General features: G+C 38.2%; 2 protein-coding genes across 21 annotated transcripts in view; one reads left to right on the forward strand and one right to left on the reverse strand.

The window, feature by feature from the left end:
• Window positions 1-14,547, reverse strand: part of BRCA2 (BRCA2 DNA repair associated) — a 51,698-nt gene extending 37,151 nt beyond the window's left edge. For 2 of the 5 annotated variants that reach the window (XM_065901749.1, XM_065901744.1), the window contains exons 1-10: window positions 14,239-14,372; window positions 13,442-13,543; window positions 11,125-11,370; window positions 7,384-7,492; window positions 6,702-6,748; window positions 6,570-6,610; window positions 6,263-6,374; window positions 5,272-5,321; window positions 4,909-5,017; window positions 1,091-2,200 (exon numbers count right to left, since the gene is read on the reverse strand). In XM_065901749.1, the coding sequence (XP_065757821.1) occupies window positions 1,091-2,200; window positions 4,909-5,017; window positions 5,272-5,321; window positions 6,263-6,374; window positions 6,570-6,610; window positions 6,702-6,748; window positions 7,384-7,492; window positions 11,125-11,370; window positions 13,442-13,508 (1,891 nt within the window). In that variant the 5' untranslated portion in view covers window positions 13,509-13,543; window positions 14,239-14,372. The other 3 variants (XM_065901748.1, XM_065901745.1, XM_065901746.1) reach the window with 3 other exon arrangements.
• A 2,099-nt stretch (window positions 14,548-16,646) lies between these two features.
• ZAR1L (zygote arrest 1 like) overlaps window positions 16,647-20,595 on the forward strand; it is a 97,504-nt gene continuing 93,555 nt past the window's right edge. For 14 of the 16 annotated variants that reach the window (XR_010658492.1, XR_010658493.1, XR_010658483.1 and 11 more), the window contains exons 1-3: window positions 16,647-17,299; window positions 18,270-18,362; window positions 20,147-20,221. Coding sequence is in view for 2 of the 16 variants with exons in the window: in XM_065901766.1 (XP_065757838.1) it covers window positions 16,667-17,299; window positions 18,270-18,362; window positions 20,147-20,221 (801 nt within the window). In the remaining 14 variants the exon portion in view is untranslated. The remainder of the gene's footprint in view (window positions 17,300-18,269; window positions 18,363-20,146; window positions 20,222-20,595) is intronic. The other 2 variants (XR_010658494.1, XR_010658495.1) reach the window with 2 other exon arrangements.

A 20,595-nucleotide genomic window follows, 5' to 3' on the forward strand; every position in this document is an offset into this window, starting at 1 on the left:
CTTTAAAAACAGGTTCTACACATGAAGGGCCTGAAAGATTACTTAATCTCAATTATATATGCAAATATTTAATTTTATTGTGCTTCTGAATCTATTAACAAGTCAAAATTATTAGTCTCATTTTATTTATTCATTAACCACTGTTTTGTTGGTTTTATCTCTGATATATACATTTTCTTCTGGAAATTAACCTAAATCTCAAACAGTTCTGTACTACAGTTCCACCAAGCCCATTGTTCATTAAAATACTATCACCCAGTCAAATATTCTCAGAGGGTGATAAAGTCACCTTTTAACATACAGTATGAATATGTTAAGTCATGTCTGATTCTTTGCAACTAAATGGACTATATCCACCAGGCTCCCCTGTCCATGGAATTTTTCAGGCAAGAATATTGGAGTGGGTTGCCATTTCTTTCTCCAGGGGATCTTCTCGACCCAGAGATTGAACACACATAATAACTACTAATAAATAAACTTTTGCTCAAATAAAAAATGGCTTTTACTATGCACATTCCTGACACCGAGATATAGTAATAACTCTAAGTAACCTCTAAATATTTAAGAAAACTGTGTAACAACAAAAATGTCACTATTTTATGACTGCCTTACATTAAACTTAGCTAACAATTAGCTTTTTTTCCTATTTTTTACATGCTTTAAAGAAAATACATATTAAATAGCACAACATATTTATAGAATTGTCCAACTTGCATATAACAAATACTGAAAATTAAAGTAGGAATTAAGTAGCCAAGCTCTTGGTGTTTATCAATCACATGCTCAAGAGTTATGATTTTATATATATACATATATGCATATGTATATATATGTATACACCATGCAAACTGATCCAACAAGTTTGAATGGAATGATTCTGAACACTGGTAATCAAAGGCCTAAACAACAATGTCTGATATAGAATATATAGATTAAAAAAAAATGACAGAAGAAAAACCAAAAAAATTGTAGAATGAAAGTAGGCAGTATGTTTTTAAAAAAGGTTAAAGAAATATACACATGTTCAAATAAGAAATTTATCACCATCCATAAAACTATATACACTATTTACATATACACCAAAAGGTACCTGAATCAACATTTGTAAATGTATGTGGTGCCTCCAAAGGCTTTGCTTCAAATTGGGCTGAAGAGTTAGTTAGTTCTGATTCTTGGTCATTCTGTATTTTCAGTCCTTGGTAAGTTGTTTTATCATTTATAGCATAAATAAACTTTTTTGTTTTATTTTTCAAAGTGGATATCAAACCTGTGCTCTTCAAAGCTACTGAAGTGTATTTGGTAGTGGCTGGCCAGCTCTCATTATCACCTGAACTTGAACATACAGAATCCTCTGTCTGTGAGTAAATAGTTTGTATTTCTGATTCACTTTTATTAGAGTCTTCTGGTTCTTCTTTCAAGTTTGAATCAGTCACATTACTTGAGAAATCTTCTCTAAGTATCTTTTCTGGTGATTCTCTTATCCTGAAGATAGACTTTTTGATGGTCTGATGTGGAGAAGAGTCAGTCAGTATTTGCTGTCCCACAGTGGTGGGATCTTCATGAGATTCAAGACACTGCCCTTCATCTGTCTTGTTTACCACTGTTTCCATATTTAATATCTTCACTGTTTTTGATATGCTTGAAATATGTGGCAAAGAATTTTCTAAAGTAATGAAGTTGGTACACTCTTTCTCTGTGCCTATGAGGTCTTTTTCTGAATTAGTTTGGTCACAAGAAGAAATATGCAGTAGAGACGTTTTCTCCATCTGGGTTCCATTTAGACCCGAGAGTGTGAGCTGAGACCATTCAGAGACTGAAGATGGTACAACTTCCCTGGAGATTATGTCAGTTCCATTGCCAATGGGTTTCTGATTTATTACATTTGAATCTAATGGATCACTGTCATTTGGTTCTGTTTCAGATGCAAATGAATGTTTACTTTCCGTCATTTCCTTTTTAGCTTCTTCACATTCATCTGTTTTTATTTCATGGAAAATATTTTTCCTAGTCTTGCCAGTTTTTATTTTTTGTAGCTTTTTTGTTTTATATTTAGTAACACATACTGGCAAACTATCTTCTTCAGAGATACCTGCAACTGTTTCATGTACTTCATCTTCTAGGACATTTGGCACTGACTTTTCAAAATGATCTTTGCAGCTATTTACTTTACCAAATGAATCCTCTAACCTTTTCTCCAATCCTGTTAAAATTTAAAACATAAGTATTACTAATAACATTTTATAACACAACCATATAATTTATATTACTCTCAAACCTTTTTATAGAAATAGTATACACTAAATAATGCATAATTTAGCATTTGAAGAGTTATCCTGAATGCTAGCTAAGTTTTGGGTAGGTACACACCAACCTTGCCCTGTTCTTCTGGTCAAGACTGATTCCAGTGTACTCACAGCCTTTTATTCACACTCAATCTCTAAAAACCTTTCTTTACCAGGTCTATACAATCAATTTACTCAAATTTACTAAATAAACACAATATTAAAATTTATCAAATTGCAAGTTCCAAATTAATTTTGTGGCCCTACAACCAGCAGTAAAATCTAATTTTATACAAACACACACACACACACACGATACCCAATCCTACACATTTATACAGTTACACACACATACTAAGAACATGCAGATATCAAGACCATCTCCAAGAAAAAGAAACCCAAGAAGCCAAAATGGTTGTCTGAGGAGGACTTATAAATACCTGAGAAAAGAAGAGAAGCTAAAAGCAAAGGAGAAAAGATATACCCATTTGAATGCAGAGTTCCAAAGGATAGCAAGGAGAGATAAGACCTTCCTCAGAGATCAGTGCAACAAAATAGAGGAAAACAACAGAATGGGAAAGACTAGAGATCTCTTCAAGAAAACTAGATACCAAGGGAACATTTCTTGCAAAGATGGGTACAATTAAAGGACAGAAATGGTATGGACCTAACAGAAACAGAAGATAATAAGAAGAGGTGGCAACAATACACAGAAGAACTATACAAAAAAGATCTTAATGACCCAGATAACCACCATGGTATGATCATGCACCTAGAGCCACACATCTTGAAGTGACAAGTCAAGTGGTTCTAACGAAGCATCACTATGGACACGGATAGTGGAGGTAATGGAATTATAGCTGAGCTATTTCAAATCATGAAAGATCATGATGTTTAATTGCTGCACTCAATATGCAAGCAAATATGGATACCTCAAGCAGTGGCAACAGGACTGGAATGGACCAGTTTTCATTCCAATCCCAAAGAAAGGCAATGCCAAAGAATGTTCTAAGTGCCGCACAATTGCACTCATCTCACACGCTAGCAAAGTAATGCTCAAAATTCTCCAAGCCAGGATTCAATAGTACATGAACCGAGAACTTCCAGATGTTCAAGCTGGATTTAGAAAAGGCAGAGGAATCAGAGAACAAATTGCCAACATCTATTGGATCATCGAAAAAGCAAGAGAGTTCCAGAAAAACATCTACTTCTGCTTTATTGAGTATACCAGTCTTTGACCATGTGGGTCACAACAAACTGTGGAAAATTCTTTAAAGAGATGAGAATACCAGACCACCTTACCTGCCTCCTGAGAAATCTCTATGCAGGTCAAGAAGCAACAGTTAGTAACTGGACATGGAACGACGGAGTGGTTCCAAATTGGGAAAGGAGTACATCAAGGCTGTATACTGCCACCCTGCTTATTTAACTTATATGCAGAGTACATCATGCAAAATGCCAGACTGAATGAAGCACAAGTTGGAATCAAGATTGCTGCGAAAAATATCAATAACTTCAGATATGCAGATGACACCACCCTTATGGCAGAAAGATAAGAACTAAAGAGCCTCTTGATGAAAATGAAAGAGGAGAGTGAAAAAGTTGGCTTAAAACTCAACATTTAAAAAACTAAGAACATGGCATCCGGTCCCATCACTTCATGGCAAATAGATGGGGAAAAAATGATTGACTTTATTTTCTTGGGCTCCAAAATCACTGCAGATGGTAACTGCGGCCATGAAATTAAAAGATGTTTGCCCCTTGGAAGAAAAGTTATGACAAACCTAGACAGCATATTAAAAAGCAGAGACATTACTTTTAGTCAAAGCTATTATTTTTCCAGTAGTCATGTATGGATGTGAGAGTTGGACTATAAAGAAAGCTGAGCGCAGAAGAATTGATGCTTTTGAACTGTGGTGTTGGAGAAGACTCTTGAAAGTCCCTTGGACTGCAAAGAGATCAAACTGGTCAATCCTAAAGAAAATCAGTCCTGAATATTCATTGGAAGGACTGATGCTGAAGCGGAAGTTTCAATACTTTGGCCACCTGATGCAAAGAACTTACTCAATGGAAAAGACCCTGATGCTGGGAAAGATTGAAGGAAGGAGGAGAAGGGGACGACAGAGGATGAGATGGCTGGATGGCATCACCGACTTGATGGATATGAGTTTGAGTATGCTCCGGGAGTTGGTGATGGACAGAGAAGCCTGTCATGCTGCAGTCCACGGTGTCACGAAGAGTTGGACATGACTGAGCGACTTAACTGAACTGAACTGAAGAATATGGAACATTCCAATAACCTGATTGAGTAACTTTTGGTGTATCTGCAACCATACTTGCTTTCTAATTAGAGATAAGGTTTTAACATTTTGTTAATTCTAAGCCTTATCATGCATCTCTAAGTTTTGAGTTATGGGTTTTGTTTTGGGGTCACAATAGCATCTTTGAATAGTATTGTCCTAGCATGATGTTTAAACATTTTCATCTAAATGAAGTTAGTTTCTATTCTCAATACCTTCAGTAATAAAGAAAGGAGAAGTAACATTTTTTCTCTTTAAGAAAAGATGAGCAATTATTTCAATGATGTCAATTAAGAATAGTCATTCAATTAAACAGAAGGGCTTACCATGACTTTCAGCTTTTGTTTGATTTTTGTTGTCATTGTCTGGCCCAGAATGGATAAACTTATTATTTTTCAGACTTTCATCATGGTTAGAAAAATATCTTTTCAAAATCTGCAAAAGTTATATTTTAAAATCACTAGTATAGAAATTCTCACTATGCACATAGTATCTTCAACTTATTCTTAAACAGAGAGACAGTAGAGTTTCATTGGAAGTCAAAGAAAATCACACACAGAAACAAGTTTAGAGACTTTCCCAAAGGCTTATAAAATCATAAATTAAAGAATGAAAAATGCTAGATAAATAATTTCTCAAGGCATTCAAAGCAACTGCAACACTTTAATCACTGTGTCATATTTACTTACAGCAGTAGTATCACTAGGAAACACAGCTGCAGATGCTTCCTCATCTCGGACTGTAAAAAAAATAGTTCAATTTACCTATACTGTATTATACATCATACACTAAAATTAACCTAAAACTTCTGTATTTTTCAGTTAGACCTCAAAAGAAACATGCATTTTTGGGTTAAATAACACATTTAAAGCAAAATGAATTAATCCAAGTATAGTAATTAGAGGTCAATCAACACAGTGGATAAGTTATATTCACATTTCCTTAGTACCACTGATAAGCTGGTAAGAAACTATAGTTTGATGATTCTAACTTGAAGATAATTCTGTCCACAAAGGCTTGGAGAATCAGATTAAGTTGTGAGATCATGATTTAAAAGCTAAAGCTTGTAGATTTTAGTATTTATTTAGATAATACAGTTGAAAGGTATATCATGTTAACTACTTCTTACTTTTCAACATGCTTTAAACCTGTATTACTTCATCTAAGCAAGAAAAGAAGACAGTTAAATGTCCAACTAAAGAAGAATCAAAATGTAATGTATTTCTGCTAAAGTAAAAAAAATCCTGGTTTGTATATAAATTAATTTGATGCCTCTAAAATACTCTTTGCTTCCCTGGTGGCTCGGATGGCAAAGAATCCGCCTGCAAGGCAGGAGACCTGGGTTTGATTTCTGGGTTGGGAACATGGCAAACCACTCCAGTATTCTTGCTTGGAGAATCCCCAAGGACAGAGGAGCCTGGTGGACTACAGTCTATGGTGTTGCAAAGAGTTGGACACGACCGAGTGACTAAATGTGGCAAAATACTCTTTGATTCACTTGAGATTTATCTCAATCAACACTTGCATAGAATAAAATTATTCTGAAATAGTAACATACCTAACGAAGACAGATTCTCTAATCTGGTTACTAATTATCTTTTCATATAATTTTTTAACAGAAGCATTACAGATGACAATTTATCAACACTGTCTTATATAATATACATTCACAGGTATTACCTATGAGCACAGTAGAACTAAGTGTTGGTGGTGTGGCCAGAGAACTTGACCAAGACATATCAGGATCCACCTCAGCTCCTAAACTTTCAGAAATACGTTTCGGTGTCTGACCCTGGAAATAAGGAAAATCGTTTACTTCATAGAAGTGAACAGATGCTTGAGAATTTTTCTATTCACTATTTTTTTTTTCATTTATCACTCACCAAACGCCTATGTGAGTTAGTAGGTACATAACTGCAAAATTATGACACCGTTGTCAAATTTTCAATTACTACATAGTACTACACAGTAAAAATAAACTATTTACCTTCATGAGCTTTGGTGTATGAAATAAACTTCCACATACCACTGGGGATAAAACAAGAGACAAATTACTAAGTTTTATATTTATTAGAATTAAGACTATATGAAAAATAAAAGGTCTTGTTTTTAATCATACCCGACTTTTCTCTTTGTGGTGTTACATGTGTACATTGCAGAACAGGACTAAAAGGAAACAGAACAAATCCCTCAATTATTCAAAAGAGAATGAAAATATCAAAAAGAAACAAAATAGTAATCTTATTTTAAAAAAGGACTCCCAGTCATATCAATTAGAATTATACTAGTTTGTAATATTCTTAGATTACTTTTTAAAAAAGGAACTATCTCACGAAGAATTAAGTAACCACTAAATTATGTTTAAAAATCCCCACTGAAAGTAGTATATAAAGTAGTCACAAATTTTAGGTGCTAGGAATCGTGTATTTTGAATTTAAAAATTATATAAAGTGAATCTATGACAGCATCAAACTCTCTGCACAGATTCAGAGTATACAAATTATTTTAAACTGAATATTTCAAAGGCATTGCTTTTCATCATTTATTTTTGTTACATAAAAATTCCACAGATACACAGAAAAACAGTGAATTAAATGTTATAAGAAAAACAGAGTAAATGTTTCTAATGTAAAAATTATTGTAGTCAAGGATTCAATCTAAAAGGAAATTATTTTAAAGTAGAAAATCCTCTACCAGGCTCTAAGGCAAAATATTACAATGATGATTAGATGCATCTCTATAAAAAAATATCACATATAGGAAAATGTTTCCTTTATTTTAATATAATTGCTTCATCATACCTTTCACTAAGAGAGGAATTTGGAGGTGGACTGATAACATCATTTGGTTGATTGATTTTAGCCTTCACCTTGCAACAACTTTTATGTTTACTGTTGGCAATATCCTTTCCTGAAACAGACAATAATGCAGTGAGGATGTATATGTTCTGGATTATGGATTTTTATTCTGTAGAAGAAGTTAAAAACAAGTCTCATCTATACTGGAAGGAGAATATATGGGGAATTCAGTCTGAAGTGAATTCCTTTCCAAAAAGTGATGTCTCAAAGGATGTCTGACTCCATTCAACATTTATTTATATAAATGCATAAAACACTTTGAATACAGTTCAAGATCAGTGGTTTCCAGGGGTTTAGGGGCAAGGAAGGATGAAGAGGTGGAAAACAGGGGCTTTTCAGGGCAGTGAAACCATTCTGTATATACTGTAATGGTGAGTATATGACATTACACATTTGCCAAAGTCCAAAGAACTATACAAAAAAATGAACCTTAATGTAAACACAGGACTTTAGTTAACTAAAGGTATCAATACTGGCTCAGCAATAAAAAGAAAACACAAAAGAATAGAAACTGTAAGAAATAAAAAGAAAAAAAAAAAAAAGAACCAGGTAAAACAAAGTTCACATCCTAATAAATATTTTGCAAATAACTTGAGAATCTCATAATAAGCAAAATGATGGTTGAATAAACTTATGTGATTTTACGCAAAAGGAAAGACTTATGAGAAGAAAAAACAGCAAACTTCCTCATGCAATTTAATGGATAATTTTTTTTTAATATTTATTTATTTATTTATTTATTTTGGTAGTGCCAGGCCTTAGTTGTAGCATGTGGGATCTAGTTCCATGACCAGGGATTGAACCCAGGCTCCTCTGCATTGGAAGCCTGGAGTCTTAGCCACTGGACCACCAGGGAGGTCCCTAATGGATAATTTTTTAAAAATATTTTAGATATTAGAAGTGAGCTAAGTAGATGAGAAAATAGCTTAAGTCTTACATTTCAATACTGAATTTAAAGTAAGCTTGCTTAAAAGCAAAAGGTCTTAACAGAATTATTAATGCACTATAAGTTTAAAAAAGTTAATGCTTCTGCTGTGAGTCCACAGCAGACTTATTAATTCATTCCTATCCTTCCCTGGTTATAGAAAGACCAACCCCAGCAGATTACAATTAGAAAATAAACCACCAACTCTAGGTATGTCTTTCAAGGTTCAGTTGATTCAGTATATGTCATTTTACAGAGCTTTTCCTGACCACACTAAGACAGATGGCTGTTTCCTTTGCTATGCCCACAACACAGTTCTTTGTACATGCTCCTATTATAACATACACCAACCAGCATATTTGTATAATTTCTCCCATACAAGACTGAGGTCCAGAGGTCAAAGGCCATCTTATTCATGTTTTTATCCTTAATGCCAAGCAAGTTACTAGGCACAAAGTAAGCAGAGGATGTTTACTGAATGGATGATTCCCTTTCTCACATGGATGATTTCCACATTTCATTTGTTTCACATTCGCTAAGGCTCTATCTAGCCCTCATCATGATCAATTTTCTCACCAGATATAATGACTTTTTCACTTTTCAAACAGAGCTGATTCCTACAGCTTTCTCTCCCACCTGTATTCTTTCTTTAGCTTCAGACTTATATTCCCCAAAAGTTCTTAGGACATCGCCACTTTCACATCCCAATACTACCTAAAATTGCGGTCCAAACCTACCTTTTTTTCAATTCTTTCAAACCTCGTCCTTCTCAAACCGGCTTTTCTCCTAGAATTTACTATTTCTATGAATGTCACCACTATGTTCTCAGTCATGCACTGCACCTGTGATTTGATCCTTTCTTGTGAATTGTCTGTATTGAGGTTACTGCAGGGTCCCCTATTTCTACCTTCCATATCCACTTTCACGACCACTATTCTAACTCAGGCACTTGCCTCCCATCACCTGGAACATTATATATATATCTGCTAGTTGATCTCCCTGCCTGCAGTCTTGTCTTCTATGAGTCGCCAATTAGTTTAAAATGTACCATCATAACCTCTATTTCCAGAGATTTTAATTTAACAGGTTCAGAGAAGTGCTTGGAATTGTCCTTTTCAATCAGCACTTCAGGAGAGTCTAATGGTCCAGGCATCACATTTTGAAAAGCACATCTCCAAAGACAGCTGCCAAATCTTTAGGATTTCTAAACAAGATATTCATTTATTCTACAAATACTTACTGAACACCTACTATGTATGCCATTAGGTATGCAATAACATGTAAGAAAATCTTTGCCCATTACCTATACCCCCTTTCATGTGTGTGCTTCCTAATACCATGAGTTTCCTCTTTCATAGTACTTATCATAGGACAATTGCTTATGTAAGATTCCTTCACTAGAAGCTAAGTAAGTGAAACAGAGAATACTTCCTAGGAGCAGAGAGATGAGTCAAGATCTGAAAGATGAGTGTCAGTTAGCTAGGCAAAAGCTTAAAAAGTAAGTACTAGGCAGTGGCAACAATATGTAAAGAGCCACAGAGCATAGTAGTTCCAAAAAAACAAAATTCAGTATCACTGAACGGTAAACTGAGAGTGTGTAAGAAGGAAATTATGGCAAGATGAGGCAAGCATTAACGAGAGAACAAATTATAAAGGACCTTGTAGATCATATTAAAGAGTCTGGATTTTATCATGAGGGCAATAGGAGGTAATCATAGGTTTGAAGCAGGAAGTAGCATGATTAAATTTACATTTGCTTTCTCTGTTCAACAACTTATCAAATAAATTTAATTTCTTTAGCCCAGCATTCAATGTCTGCCACCGATTTGCTTTTTTTTTTTAAAAGCCTCAAGTTGGCAAGGAAACGTAATTTGGATTATAAAATTCTTGCTTTAATAAAAATTCCTTAAACAGTGAAAAAAAAAAAAAAAAAAAAAAAAAAATAAAAGCCTCAAGTTGTTTACTAGTCCTTTTCAAACACACAACACTTCAGTCTGAATTACTTGATATTAACTTCACAAACTACATATTCTTCATGTTTTTCTATGACTAGAACATGCCCACTCTAATCCATCTTCAAATTTCTGAATCTCACTTATTCTTCAAGGTTTAATTGAGTTGAATTATTCCCTTAACTGCCCTCAATACGATTTATGCTTCCTTTCTTAATTCTCATTATACTTTTTTTTACTTTTCTTCTGACATGTACCACACTCAATCTTAAACTGTACATAATCTGTATACTGTTAGCTCCTCTTACTAGAGAGTAATACTCCAAAGAGTTTGTTACTTAAATCAAGCAAGTGATAAATATATAATCTTCTTATATGATAAGTTGCAAACACCTGGCATACAGGCCAGAGAAAGTGCTACCAAATCAAAAGACATTATAGCTATTATTAAAAAAAAAAAATCTCTGTCCTCTGTGACAGCCTGCAAAAATACAGTTTAGTTCAACATCCAAACGAGCCCTAGGTTTTTCTGTATAGGAAAGATATAATTTAGCAAGTCTTAGGGGGCAGGATATATTAATCAAAGGAAGGAAAAAAGGAACATTTATCAAGGACTTACATTATTTTATTTAATCTAAACCTAGGTAGTATTTTAATCATTTCCATTTTTCAGGTGAGGAAAGTGTGGCCAGAGAGATTGGTCTGGACAACCTGATATAGTTAACAACAGAGTCGGGATTTTTAGCACAGGTTTGTCTGAATTACTGGGGTCATATTTTCCCTAGTCAACTACATCACATAACTTACCTGAATCCAATCTGAATTTATGTAATTCTTTTAAAGGAGATTGGTACAGTGGCAGAGTTAGACTTTGCTCTTTGAATATTACAGGAGTTGAAGCCAACTGATGATAAGGTTTCCTTTGTGGTGTTTTAAATGGGTTTGTTTCATAACTACTGATTTTATATTCTGATTCTTCTGAAGGTTCAGAATTGCAGGGTGGAGCTTCTGAAGAAAGTTCTTCAAACCAATTAAGGCTTATAGGTCCTAAATCTGTAAAGAAAATAAAAATTGTGACACAATAAAACCCATGAGCCAGTGAAGATTATGATACAGAAAAGGATGCTTGAGATTTTGACTGTGAATTACATTTAAGGCATACTAATTAACACATTATTAACTGGAGGATTTTTGCAGAAGCTAACACCAGTGATTTGTTATACAAGTAAATACTGAAGCTTCCCTGGTCAGTAACCTTTGTTACTAATACTTATTTGGTCAATAATGAGTTCAACAAGTTCACTAGTCTGTTCTTTTATGAATTCGTAGTAAGGTATAAGAGAAATTTTTTACAATACAAGATTACTAGCTATGTTAGCTCTTTTAAAGTTTTTATATTCGTGATTCAAAAATAAAAATCATCCACAATAAGAATGCAACCCACAGACACAACACTACATAAATGGCTGTGACAAATCTATAGGTACACAAGACATATAGACTCACAAATCAAGTGGAACAGATTCCCTGTTAGAGAGGAGAACAAAATTTCCCTTGTGTTCTATACTTTTAAGTGGTGGTTCTCAAAATGTGGCCTGTGGACCACTTGGGGGTAGGTTCCCCAAGACCCTTTCAAGGGGTCCATAAGGTCAAAGCTGTTTTCATATTGGACATTATTTGCCTTTTTCCCAGTGTTGACATTTACAGCAGTGGTGGGTAAAACAGGTGACGGCTTAGCCTGATCATGGCAGTGGCCACAAATTGTACTAGGAGTTACTATATTTTTCATCACCATGAACTTGTTCCAAAAAATCAAAAAAGCAAGTTTAACTTAGAGTGTCCTTAGTGACAAAATGGAAAGCACACATAAAGCATTTCTGCATAGTGAAGTACAATAGTTATTTGGAAAAAGCACTCATGTGATGAGTTGTCAGTTAAATTAGCACTTTTCATGGAAAGCCATTTTTGCTAGAAAGAATGACTAAGTTATTCTGAGTTGGGTATTTGGTGGACATTTTCTTGAAAATGAATGAAGTGAGCCTGTTACTGCAGGGAAAACAACAGTTTGCTGCCAAAGATAAAATGTGAGTTTTCAAATGAGAATTAGAACTTTGTTCTCTGTGAGCTTGACATCTTCCCAACCTGAAGAGACTTTTCTGATGAGATCAGTGAAGTAACCAATGAGATTTTTTAATAACGTCTAATGGAATGTGTCAATATTTGGAATATTTGTGTAATTCAGAACATCAATATTTTTCAAATAACCAAACCATGGATGATGTCACATCATGGGTCAAAGATTTATTCATGAGCAAGAAAGACTAATTGCATTTAATGTAAAAAGAGTACAAAAAATTCATTACATGGTTTCAGATTCCACATTGCAACTTTTAAGAAACTCCCACTTAAGTATGGTATAATACCAAAGAAAACTACCCACAATAAAGTGAAAACAGTTAAAAATACTCCTTTTTCTAACTACACTTTCTGTGTAAGGTATGGTTTTCTTCATATACTTCTATCAAAACAACATATTGTAAAGAATTAAATGCAGAAATGAGCATGAGAATCCAGCTATCTTCTATTGAGTCAGTAAAGAGAACAGCAAAATTTTTAAATGATGTCACTCCTCACATTTTTCTTGGAAAAGTTATTTTTCATAAACATATTATTCATGTTAATATGCAATGAGTTTATCTTTGCTATTATCTTAATATTTTAAAAGTTCTTAGTTTTAATTTCTAATATGGTAACCTACATAAACAAAAGCTCTTAGTCCTCAATCATTTTAGGAGTGTAAGGAGAACTGAGACCAAAAAGTTGGACAACTTCTGCTATTATGTTACTAATGCTTCTGATTTGCTAGAAAGTCTCCGCTTTAGAAACAGTTCTACTCATCCAGGGGCCAGTTTCCTCTTTATCCACCACAGGTTCTACACCGATCATTTGGTTAACTGTGAATGATTACTTTTCCGATTTATGACTTCATAAAGCACAGTTTATGGTGTAAACAAAAACGTGAAGCACTGGATTCTTTTCAACAAGCATGCATAATTACACATTTTTTCTGAAAACATTTTTCTTTATGTAAACGATCAATTCATATAAAAAAATCTGTCAATACCTGCTTTGTTGCATCGCGTCTTAAAAATGTCAAAAAAAGTTGGCCTCTCTTTGCATCCAACCGGCATTTTTATCTACACTATTACTCCAAAGTTTGGTGAGTCTGCAAAAGAGAACACCAAAATACACTTCACATGGGTGCAGTCCTTGCTAAGTGATTCTGAGGTAAAACCGGAAGCGGTAAACCTGCCTGAAGCTACATTGTTTATTCTAGGACAAGAATCTAACTCACCGCGGGGAAGTAAGTATTCTGTATTTGTGCTGTCCAATAGAGCAGCCATTAGCCACATGACCCATCTCAACTGTGGCAAGTCTGCTCAAGAACAGAATATTTAACTATTATTTAATCTTCATTAACTAGTCACGTGTGGCCAGTGGCTGCGCAGTTAGCAGAGGGCTATTACATAAACACCGGGTGACAATTCCCAATCAGTAAATTTTCGTTAACACAGCAACTACCTGGGGACTAAGCGATGAGGCAGATACAATGTGCCACAGGCTATGAAACATTTTCCAAAACAGCAATATTTCGGTAAAGTAACTTCATCGTGATTCCAATGAAGGAAATTTCAGCCTGGGACATGTGGGACGAGCGGCGCCCGAAGCTGGGCCACGGCGTCCCCGGGAAGGGGCGGGGCTCGAGCCTCCGGCCGAGGAGCGGGTCCCTTCTCCCTGTCGGTACGGGGCGGACAGGGACCAGCGAGGGCAGGAGGCTCGGCTCCCACCCGAGCACCGGAGGCGCTCCCCGCCGCCTGAGACCGCGGAAGGCTGCCCATCTCCACCCCTGCCAACACTAACCGCCTTCAGAGGTGAAGCTGGTTTTTTTTTTTTTTTGGCCAGAGGAGGCTGACAAAACGCGCCGGCACTCAGTAAGAAATCGGATCCCTCAAGCTCCTTCGCGGAGACCCACCGCCCCAGACAGCAAACTTCAGCAGCCCCACCTCCGCCCACCGGGTTTCAGATTCTCGCGCCAAAAGCCCGCTCTCGGGATATGTCACGCGATGACGCCATGACGCAGCACGCAGTGTATACGCCCACCGGAAGTCAGGCTCTGGCCGCGCCGTCAGTGCTGCCGCTTGTGGCGAGGGCTAAACGTTGCGTCAGTCCGGAGTAGCTCAAGAAAGAGCCGGGATGCTCGTTCTCTTCTTCCGAGCCTTCAGAGTACCAAGCCGCGCTGTTTGGAGGGACCACGCCCCATGTATACGCCCTGCCTCCCCCCTCCTCCGCTCCGTCTCTCCTATGGATGGCCGCCCCCACCCCCGACGCGGCCTGCGGTCTGTGAAAAGTCTTTGTTCTCTACTAAGAGGGCGTTGCCTAAAGTGGGCAGACGTTAGAAAAACCCCACAGTGGTCAGTCTGTGTGGATGACTTCTTGCCCAACGGAGAGCCCCCTATAGAGTGGAAGGGGCTGAGATTTGAAGCCGCAGGACATTGGTTATAGACTGCGTATTGCTGTTGGGCAGCAGAATTTCAAAAACCTCTGAGACTCTCCCGGCTTGAAAAGTTGTTAAGCCTATCTCAAGTCTCTTGTAGTTTTAGATAATACTTCCTTCTGCAGGCTTCCGTAGTATCCTTGACGTATCCTTGACGCTCCTAGGGTGCTAAGCACCTGTTTTGTGCCTGACATGCTCTGAAACTGCCTTGGAAGACAGCAGTCTCATTCACAGAGTATGGGCTATGGCTAGCACAAGGGTTAATTCAGGTTTATTGTAGGACCTAGAAAGCTTTCAACTGGATTCTGAAGGTGATAGTGGCCTTGCTATTATCCAAAGGCTCCTGACCAATGAACAGTGAAAGCAAATTTGAATTCGGAAAAGGGTGCCGTTTACTTGGTACCTGAGGTGTCATTTTAGTTTGATCATAATCCTTGGCCGTAGACACCTTTTCTATACACGTAGACACAAAAGCTTATGATCATCTAGGTCTAAATAGCACAGATACCCAGACCTGTGATCTTTAGCCAATAACAGCTACCTCTTAATGAGCATCTGTGAGTTATTCTTTATGCTCTGTAAGTAATATCACATTTAACCTTATGGTAATCTTATAAATTTTTTGGAGTTGTCAGATGGGGAAACTGAATCATCCAGTTGCTTTATAAGTAATATCACATTTAACCTTACGATAATCTTATAAATTTTTTAATATGATCAAATGGGGAAGCAATCATCCAGTTGAGTAAGTTGTAACTTACTCAAGTTAGTAAACAAGGCCCAGGTGGACAGAGGAGCCTGGCAGGCTACTGTCCATGGGGTCGCAAAGAGTGGGACACTACTGAAGCGATTCAGCGAGCAGCACGTCAAGTTTCACTTCAAGTCTTTTACTTAAGATACTTAACTATCCTGTGATTAAGTCTGCATTTAACCTCTAAGAACAGTTTGCTTCTTTTCTGCTTTTGGGGAGAATTCTCACTAGAGTGGACTAATGAGAACGCTTGACATGTTACACAACCCTCTGAAATGTAATTTTTCACTAAATACACTGCCCCCCCAACCCCCATAACTATGCTCCTTGCTGCTGCAGAACCAGGTTTTTTACATTTATGCATTCTGCTATAATATAATTCTTTATGCTCACTATAATAGTGCAGCAGCTCAAATTTTGCTGCTTGTATTCAATCTTTTTTATTTTTAAAACACAATCTCTGAAATTGTTAAGTCACTATAGGAATAAATTGGAGCCTCCCGGGTAGCTCAAATGGTAAAGAATCTGCCTGCAATGCAGGAGACCTGGGTTCGATCCATGGGTTGGGAAGAAGGGCATGGCAACCCACTCCAGTATTCTTGCCTGGAGAATCCCATGGACAGAGGGGCCTGGTGGGTTGCAGTTCATAGGATCATCAAGTCGATTCAGATGATTGAATCGACTAAGCATGCATAGGAATAAATTGGAATTGCTAATTAAAGCATGTGTGTGAATAAGAAGTTAAATGAAAAACAGCTTTGAAAAAAAAAAAGATTCAAGAGCAGTGAATTGAAGAGAGAGAGAGAGATCCCAATTACGGATCAGGTGGCAATTAGGCCTCTCTAGGTAGGGATATCGCCTTCCCTCCTCCAATTTGAGTAATAGGCAGCAGCACTCATCAGAATCAGAAATAAATGGAGAAGCTCCGGAAGAACGTGAACCAACGTGATCTGGAGAAATAGGGGGTGGATAAAGGTGGGAGACAAAACAAGGACTGAAACTGCCTCGGGATATTGTGCTGAGCCCGGGCGCCAGGTGGTCGGATGGAGCGCATCTTCTGTGTTCCCTACAGCTTGTACCCGGGCTATGGGAACATGCTGCGTTTGGGCCAGTCTGGACCCTCTGAGCACAGACAACCTCACTGGAGTCAAACCAACGTTCCCCCCACTTTCCTGGCCAGGCCCAGGCTGCTGATGCCCTCCAATGCCTCCGACTACTGCGTGGACCCTTACAAGAGAGCCCAGCTCATGGCCGTTTTCTCCCATATGAACCCCGGCCTGAGCCTGCGGCTGCGCAAGGCCAACACCAAGGATGTGGGCGTGCAGGTGAGCCCCCGGGTGGGCAAGTCCGTCCAGTGCTCTCTGGGGCCTCGCACCCTGGACAGCCTCTCCTCCTGGGCCAGCGCAGGCCACAGGGCACCCGCGTCCGCCTGGGGCGTCTCTTCACAAGTGCCGGGCCACTGGGGCCAGGTGCTACTGCGGAAGACGCTCTCGGGTCCTCCGGAGGCTGGCCAGCCGCCCCCGCCACTACCACCACCAAGGTCAGAAGAGGATCCCCTCGAGGAACTCCAGCCGCGTGAGGAGCTGGCGGAAGAAGACTCCTCGAGTCCTCGGGAGAGGAAGAGCAAGCCGGCCCCGGTAGACTCCAGCCAGCCGCCTGGGAGGCCTAACTTCCAGGTGAGCTTCCTCTCCCCTCGCCTTAGCCTTCTTTTTTCTCCCGCCATTTCTGGCGCCGTGAGAGCAGAATCTTGCACGTCCTCCCTTTATTTGATAAAGGAGAGAGGAAGTTCTGAAAACATGTATTTTACATGTCCTGTGTGGATTTTTAAAATTTATTGATTGGACTGCTTTGGGTCTGACTGGCCGCACGCGGGATCGTTCTTTGCCGCGCGCCTGCTTTTCTCTAGTTGCGACTCGTGCTCCAGAGCCCCTGGCTCAGTAGTTTAGAATGTGGGCTTCTTAGTTTCCCACTAGGGGTTCAACCCGCCTCCCAGTATTGGAAAGCAAATTCTTAACCACTGGACCACTAGGGAAGTCCCTGTGTTTTTGCTTTGTTTCTTTAGCTTTTTGGTACAATGAGGAGCCAACTTTAAGTCTGTGAAACCTCTAAAGTTTGGGAACCATAGCTGTTGCAAATGAGGCAAAAGAGGGGTTTTGGGTTTGTGAAGTATGTGATCAGATCTTCATTTTGTGCAGCTGGTGCTCATGTCCTTGGGGAAAACAGATTGGAAAAGCCTGAGAGAAGCTAGAGTCCCAGAGTCGTCAGTCCTTGACAGTTGAGTTCATCTACTGACCTTGAGAATAGCTATGAGTGAGGTTAAGGAGGCTTCCTGTTTTTTACTTATACAAAACCACAAGGATAGCAGGATCTGGCTTTTTATCCTACTCCCCCCTTCACCCCTCAGGGCTTCCCTTGTGGCTCACTTGGTAAAGAATCGGCCCGCAATGCGGGAGACCTGGGTTGGATCCCTGGGTTGGGAAGATCCCCTGGAAAAGGGAAAGGCTACCCACTCCAGTATTCTGACCTGGAGAATTCCGTGGACTGTATACAGTCCATGGGGTCGCAAAGAGTTGGACATGACTGAGTGACTTCTCACTCACTTTTGACCCCTCAAGATAGTAAAGGACTTTTCCTCCGTATTTGCAGTTTTTAGAACCCAAATATGGCTATTTTCACTGTAAAGATTGTAAGACCAGATGGGAGAGTGCTTATGTGTGGTGCATTTCTGGAACTAATAAGGTAAGTGAAAGTGAGTGGGATATGGGAGAAGAATGGGGTGGGTATGGATGTTAAATGGAGGAAGACTGTGTGTCCTAATGGGACGTGACTATAACGCAGCCTTATTGCCAAGGACATAGTAGGTGCTAAGCAAAGGTTTGGACTGAACGAAATTGGGCTGTCCACAAGAGCTTGAGTTCCTGAACCACATCCTGGTGTTACATTTGGTTTGGTAGTTGCGTTGGACAAAATGTTACCTTATTTAGATGAACTCTTGACCTTGTATACATTGGGACTTGTTATAACTTTTTTTTTAATTGGGGTATATTAATAGCTGCCTTACAGTGTTGTTAGCTTCTGCTGTACAACTAAGTTAATCAGATATATGTATACATATATCCTCTCCCTCCTGGATCTCCCTCCTATCTCACCCCCAGTCTGGCCCATCTAGGTCACTACAGAGCACTGAACTGAGTTCCTTGTGAGATACAACCTGTATAATCATTTTTCAGTCGGTGTATTGTGACAAATTTCGGCTTTAGCTCTAGAAAATTTCCATTGTCTGTCCACAAGATGGGGCAGTGAGAGAAATAATTTATTGTGAAGGTTAACCTTGAGAGACTGACTCACTTAGGCTCCATGCATTAAATTGAATTAGTTGTCAACATATTAAGTTTGGGAAAGATTTCACATTCTGCATTTTTAGGTTTTCCTGATTGTCAACATATTAAGTTTGGGAAAGATTTCACATTCTGCATTTTTAGGTTTTCCTGAACAGTCAAACTCTGGTCTTTAAACACCCTCACTTCTGTGTGAGGAGCAGTAGACTGGGACTGAGTAGCTTCTGTCTTCCTTCACTCTGCACTTGCCCTTCATTTTGCAACAGCCTACACCTAGTCTGTCTGATTAACCTCTACAAGCATATGAGTTTGAGGCCCCTATGCTGTTGCATTTTAGATAACCACTTTTCTGACTTAAGGAGTATGGAGGAAGAGAGCAAGGAGGTATGCTGAGATGTGAATGAAAAGTTTTTTTTTTTTTTTCTCTTTTGCACTAGCCATTTACTAGATCCTGGAGGTGAAAGATATTTTAACTTAACTAAAATTACTTTCCTTTTCTTGCTAGAATAAGAACAGTGGGTTTAATTCAAACACTCATGATTTTAGAATACAAAGAACAAGATATAGAACTCATCCTGAAGAAATTGATTCTGATAGGAATGATGCAGACAAGATGAGATTGGTGATCTATGCGTTGGCACTGGTGACATGGAAGTGGTATAAAAATAATACAGAAGGGGGACGATTAACTCTGTCAGAGGGAAGGCATCTTGTTGTCAAAGTATGGTTTTAAAGGTTTATAAATTGAAGTGAGAATGCACAAAGCCTAGAAACATGTGCATTGGTGTATAACTATAAGTAATTTGAATTTCAAATGGAGAAATACTGAAAAAATTAGAAACGGACAAATAGATCCGGACAAAAGGAGAAGGTCAAATGTTGTGTCTGTGCAATGAATAAAATTATAATAGCTGCTTCTTACTGAAGAATTTTACTGTAGTACTTTATGTACGTTACTGGGTAGTTGTCAAAACTATAGAAAAAGGAAGTGGCATTGTCTCGATTTTACAGGTAAAGAAAATGAGATTCAAAAAATAAGAAAAAGTGACTGATAGCACCACAAGAGCTTAAGACCTCAGCATAGAGATTGGGCAAAAGCAAGCTGCAAGGTGAAGGAATGGATTACTTAAGAACTGGGAGCCTAGGGTACACATAAACCTCTGTAAAAGGCAAATTTCTCTTTAGGTTTATTTCAAACAACTCTGTTGCAAATGCCAAAAGAGTTTTAATCCTTATCGAGTGGAAGCAATCCAGTGCCAGGTAAGCAAACTGAGTATTTCCATTGTGTCCATAATGTTTTCATTATTAAGCATGAAGATTCTGTGGCAAAATGTTAGGATTTGCTAGATGTGGATATTTGTGTAGGAGTGTTCAGCTTGCTATTTGTTTGAATTTTTGTAATATTTTAGAAAATAAAGCATAAATTCTAGTCTTTTTGCGGGGAAGGAGGAGATTTAAGTTGCCTTATGTGGTTTGTTTACGTATGTGGTGTGTGTTTTTCCTTGAACACCTTGTGAATAGTTTGCATGTAACTTAATAGGTAACCTTTTCTAAGCTCTTGGTAGTGGTGGTAATATCTGACTCTTTGCAACCCCATGGAGTGTAGCCCACCAGGCTCCTCTGTCCATGGAGTT

The sequence above is a fragment of the Muntiacus reevesi genome, chromosome 11 (genome assembly GCF_963930625.1).
Source record: "Muntiacus reevesi chromosome 11, mMunRee1.1, whole genome shotgun sequence".
Lineage (NCBI taxonomy): Eukaryota > Metazoa > Chordata > Mammalia > Artiodactyla > Cervidae > Muntiacus > Muntiacus reevesi.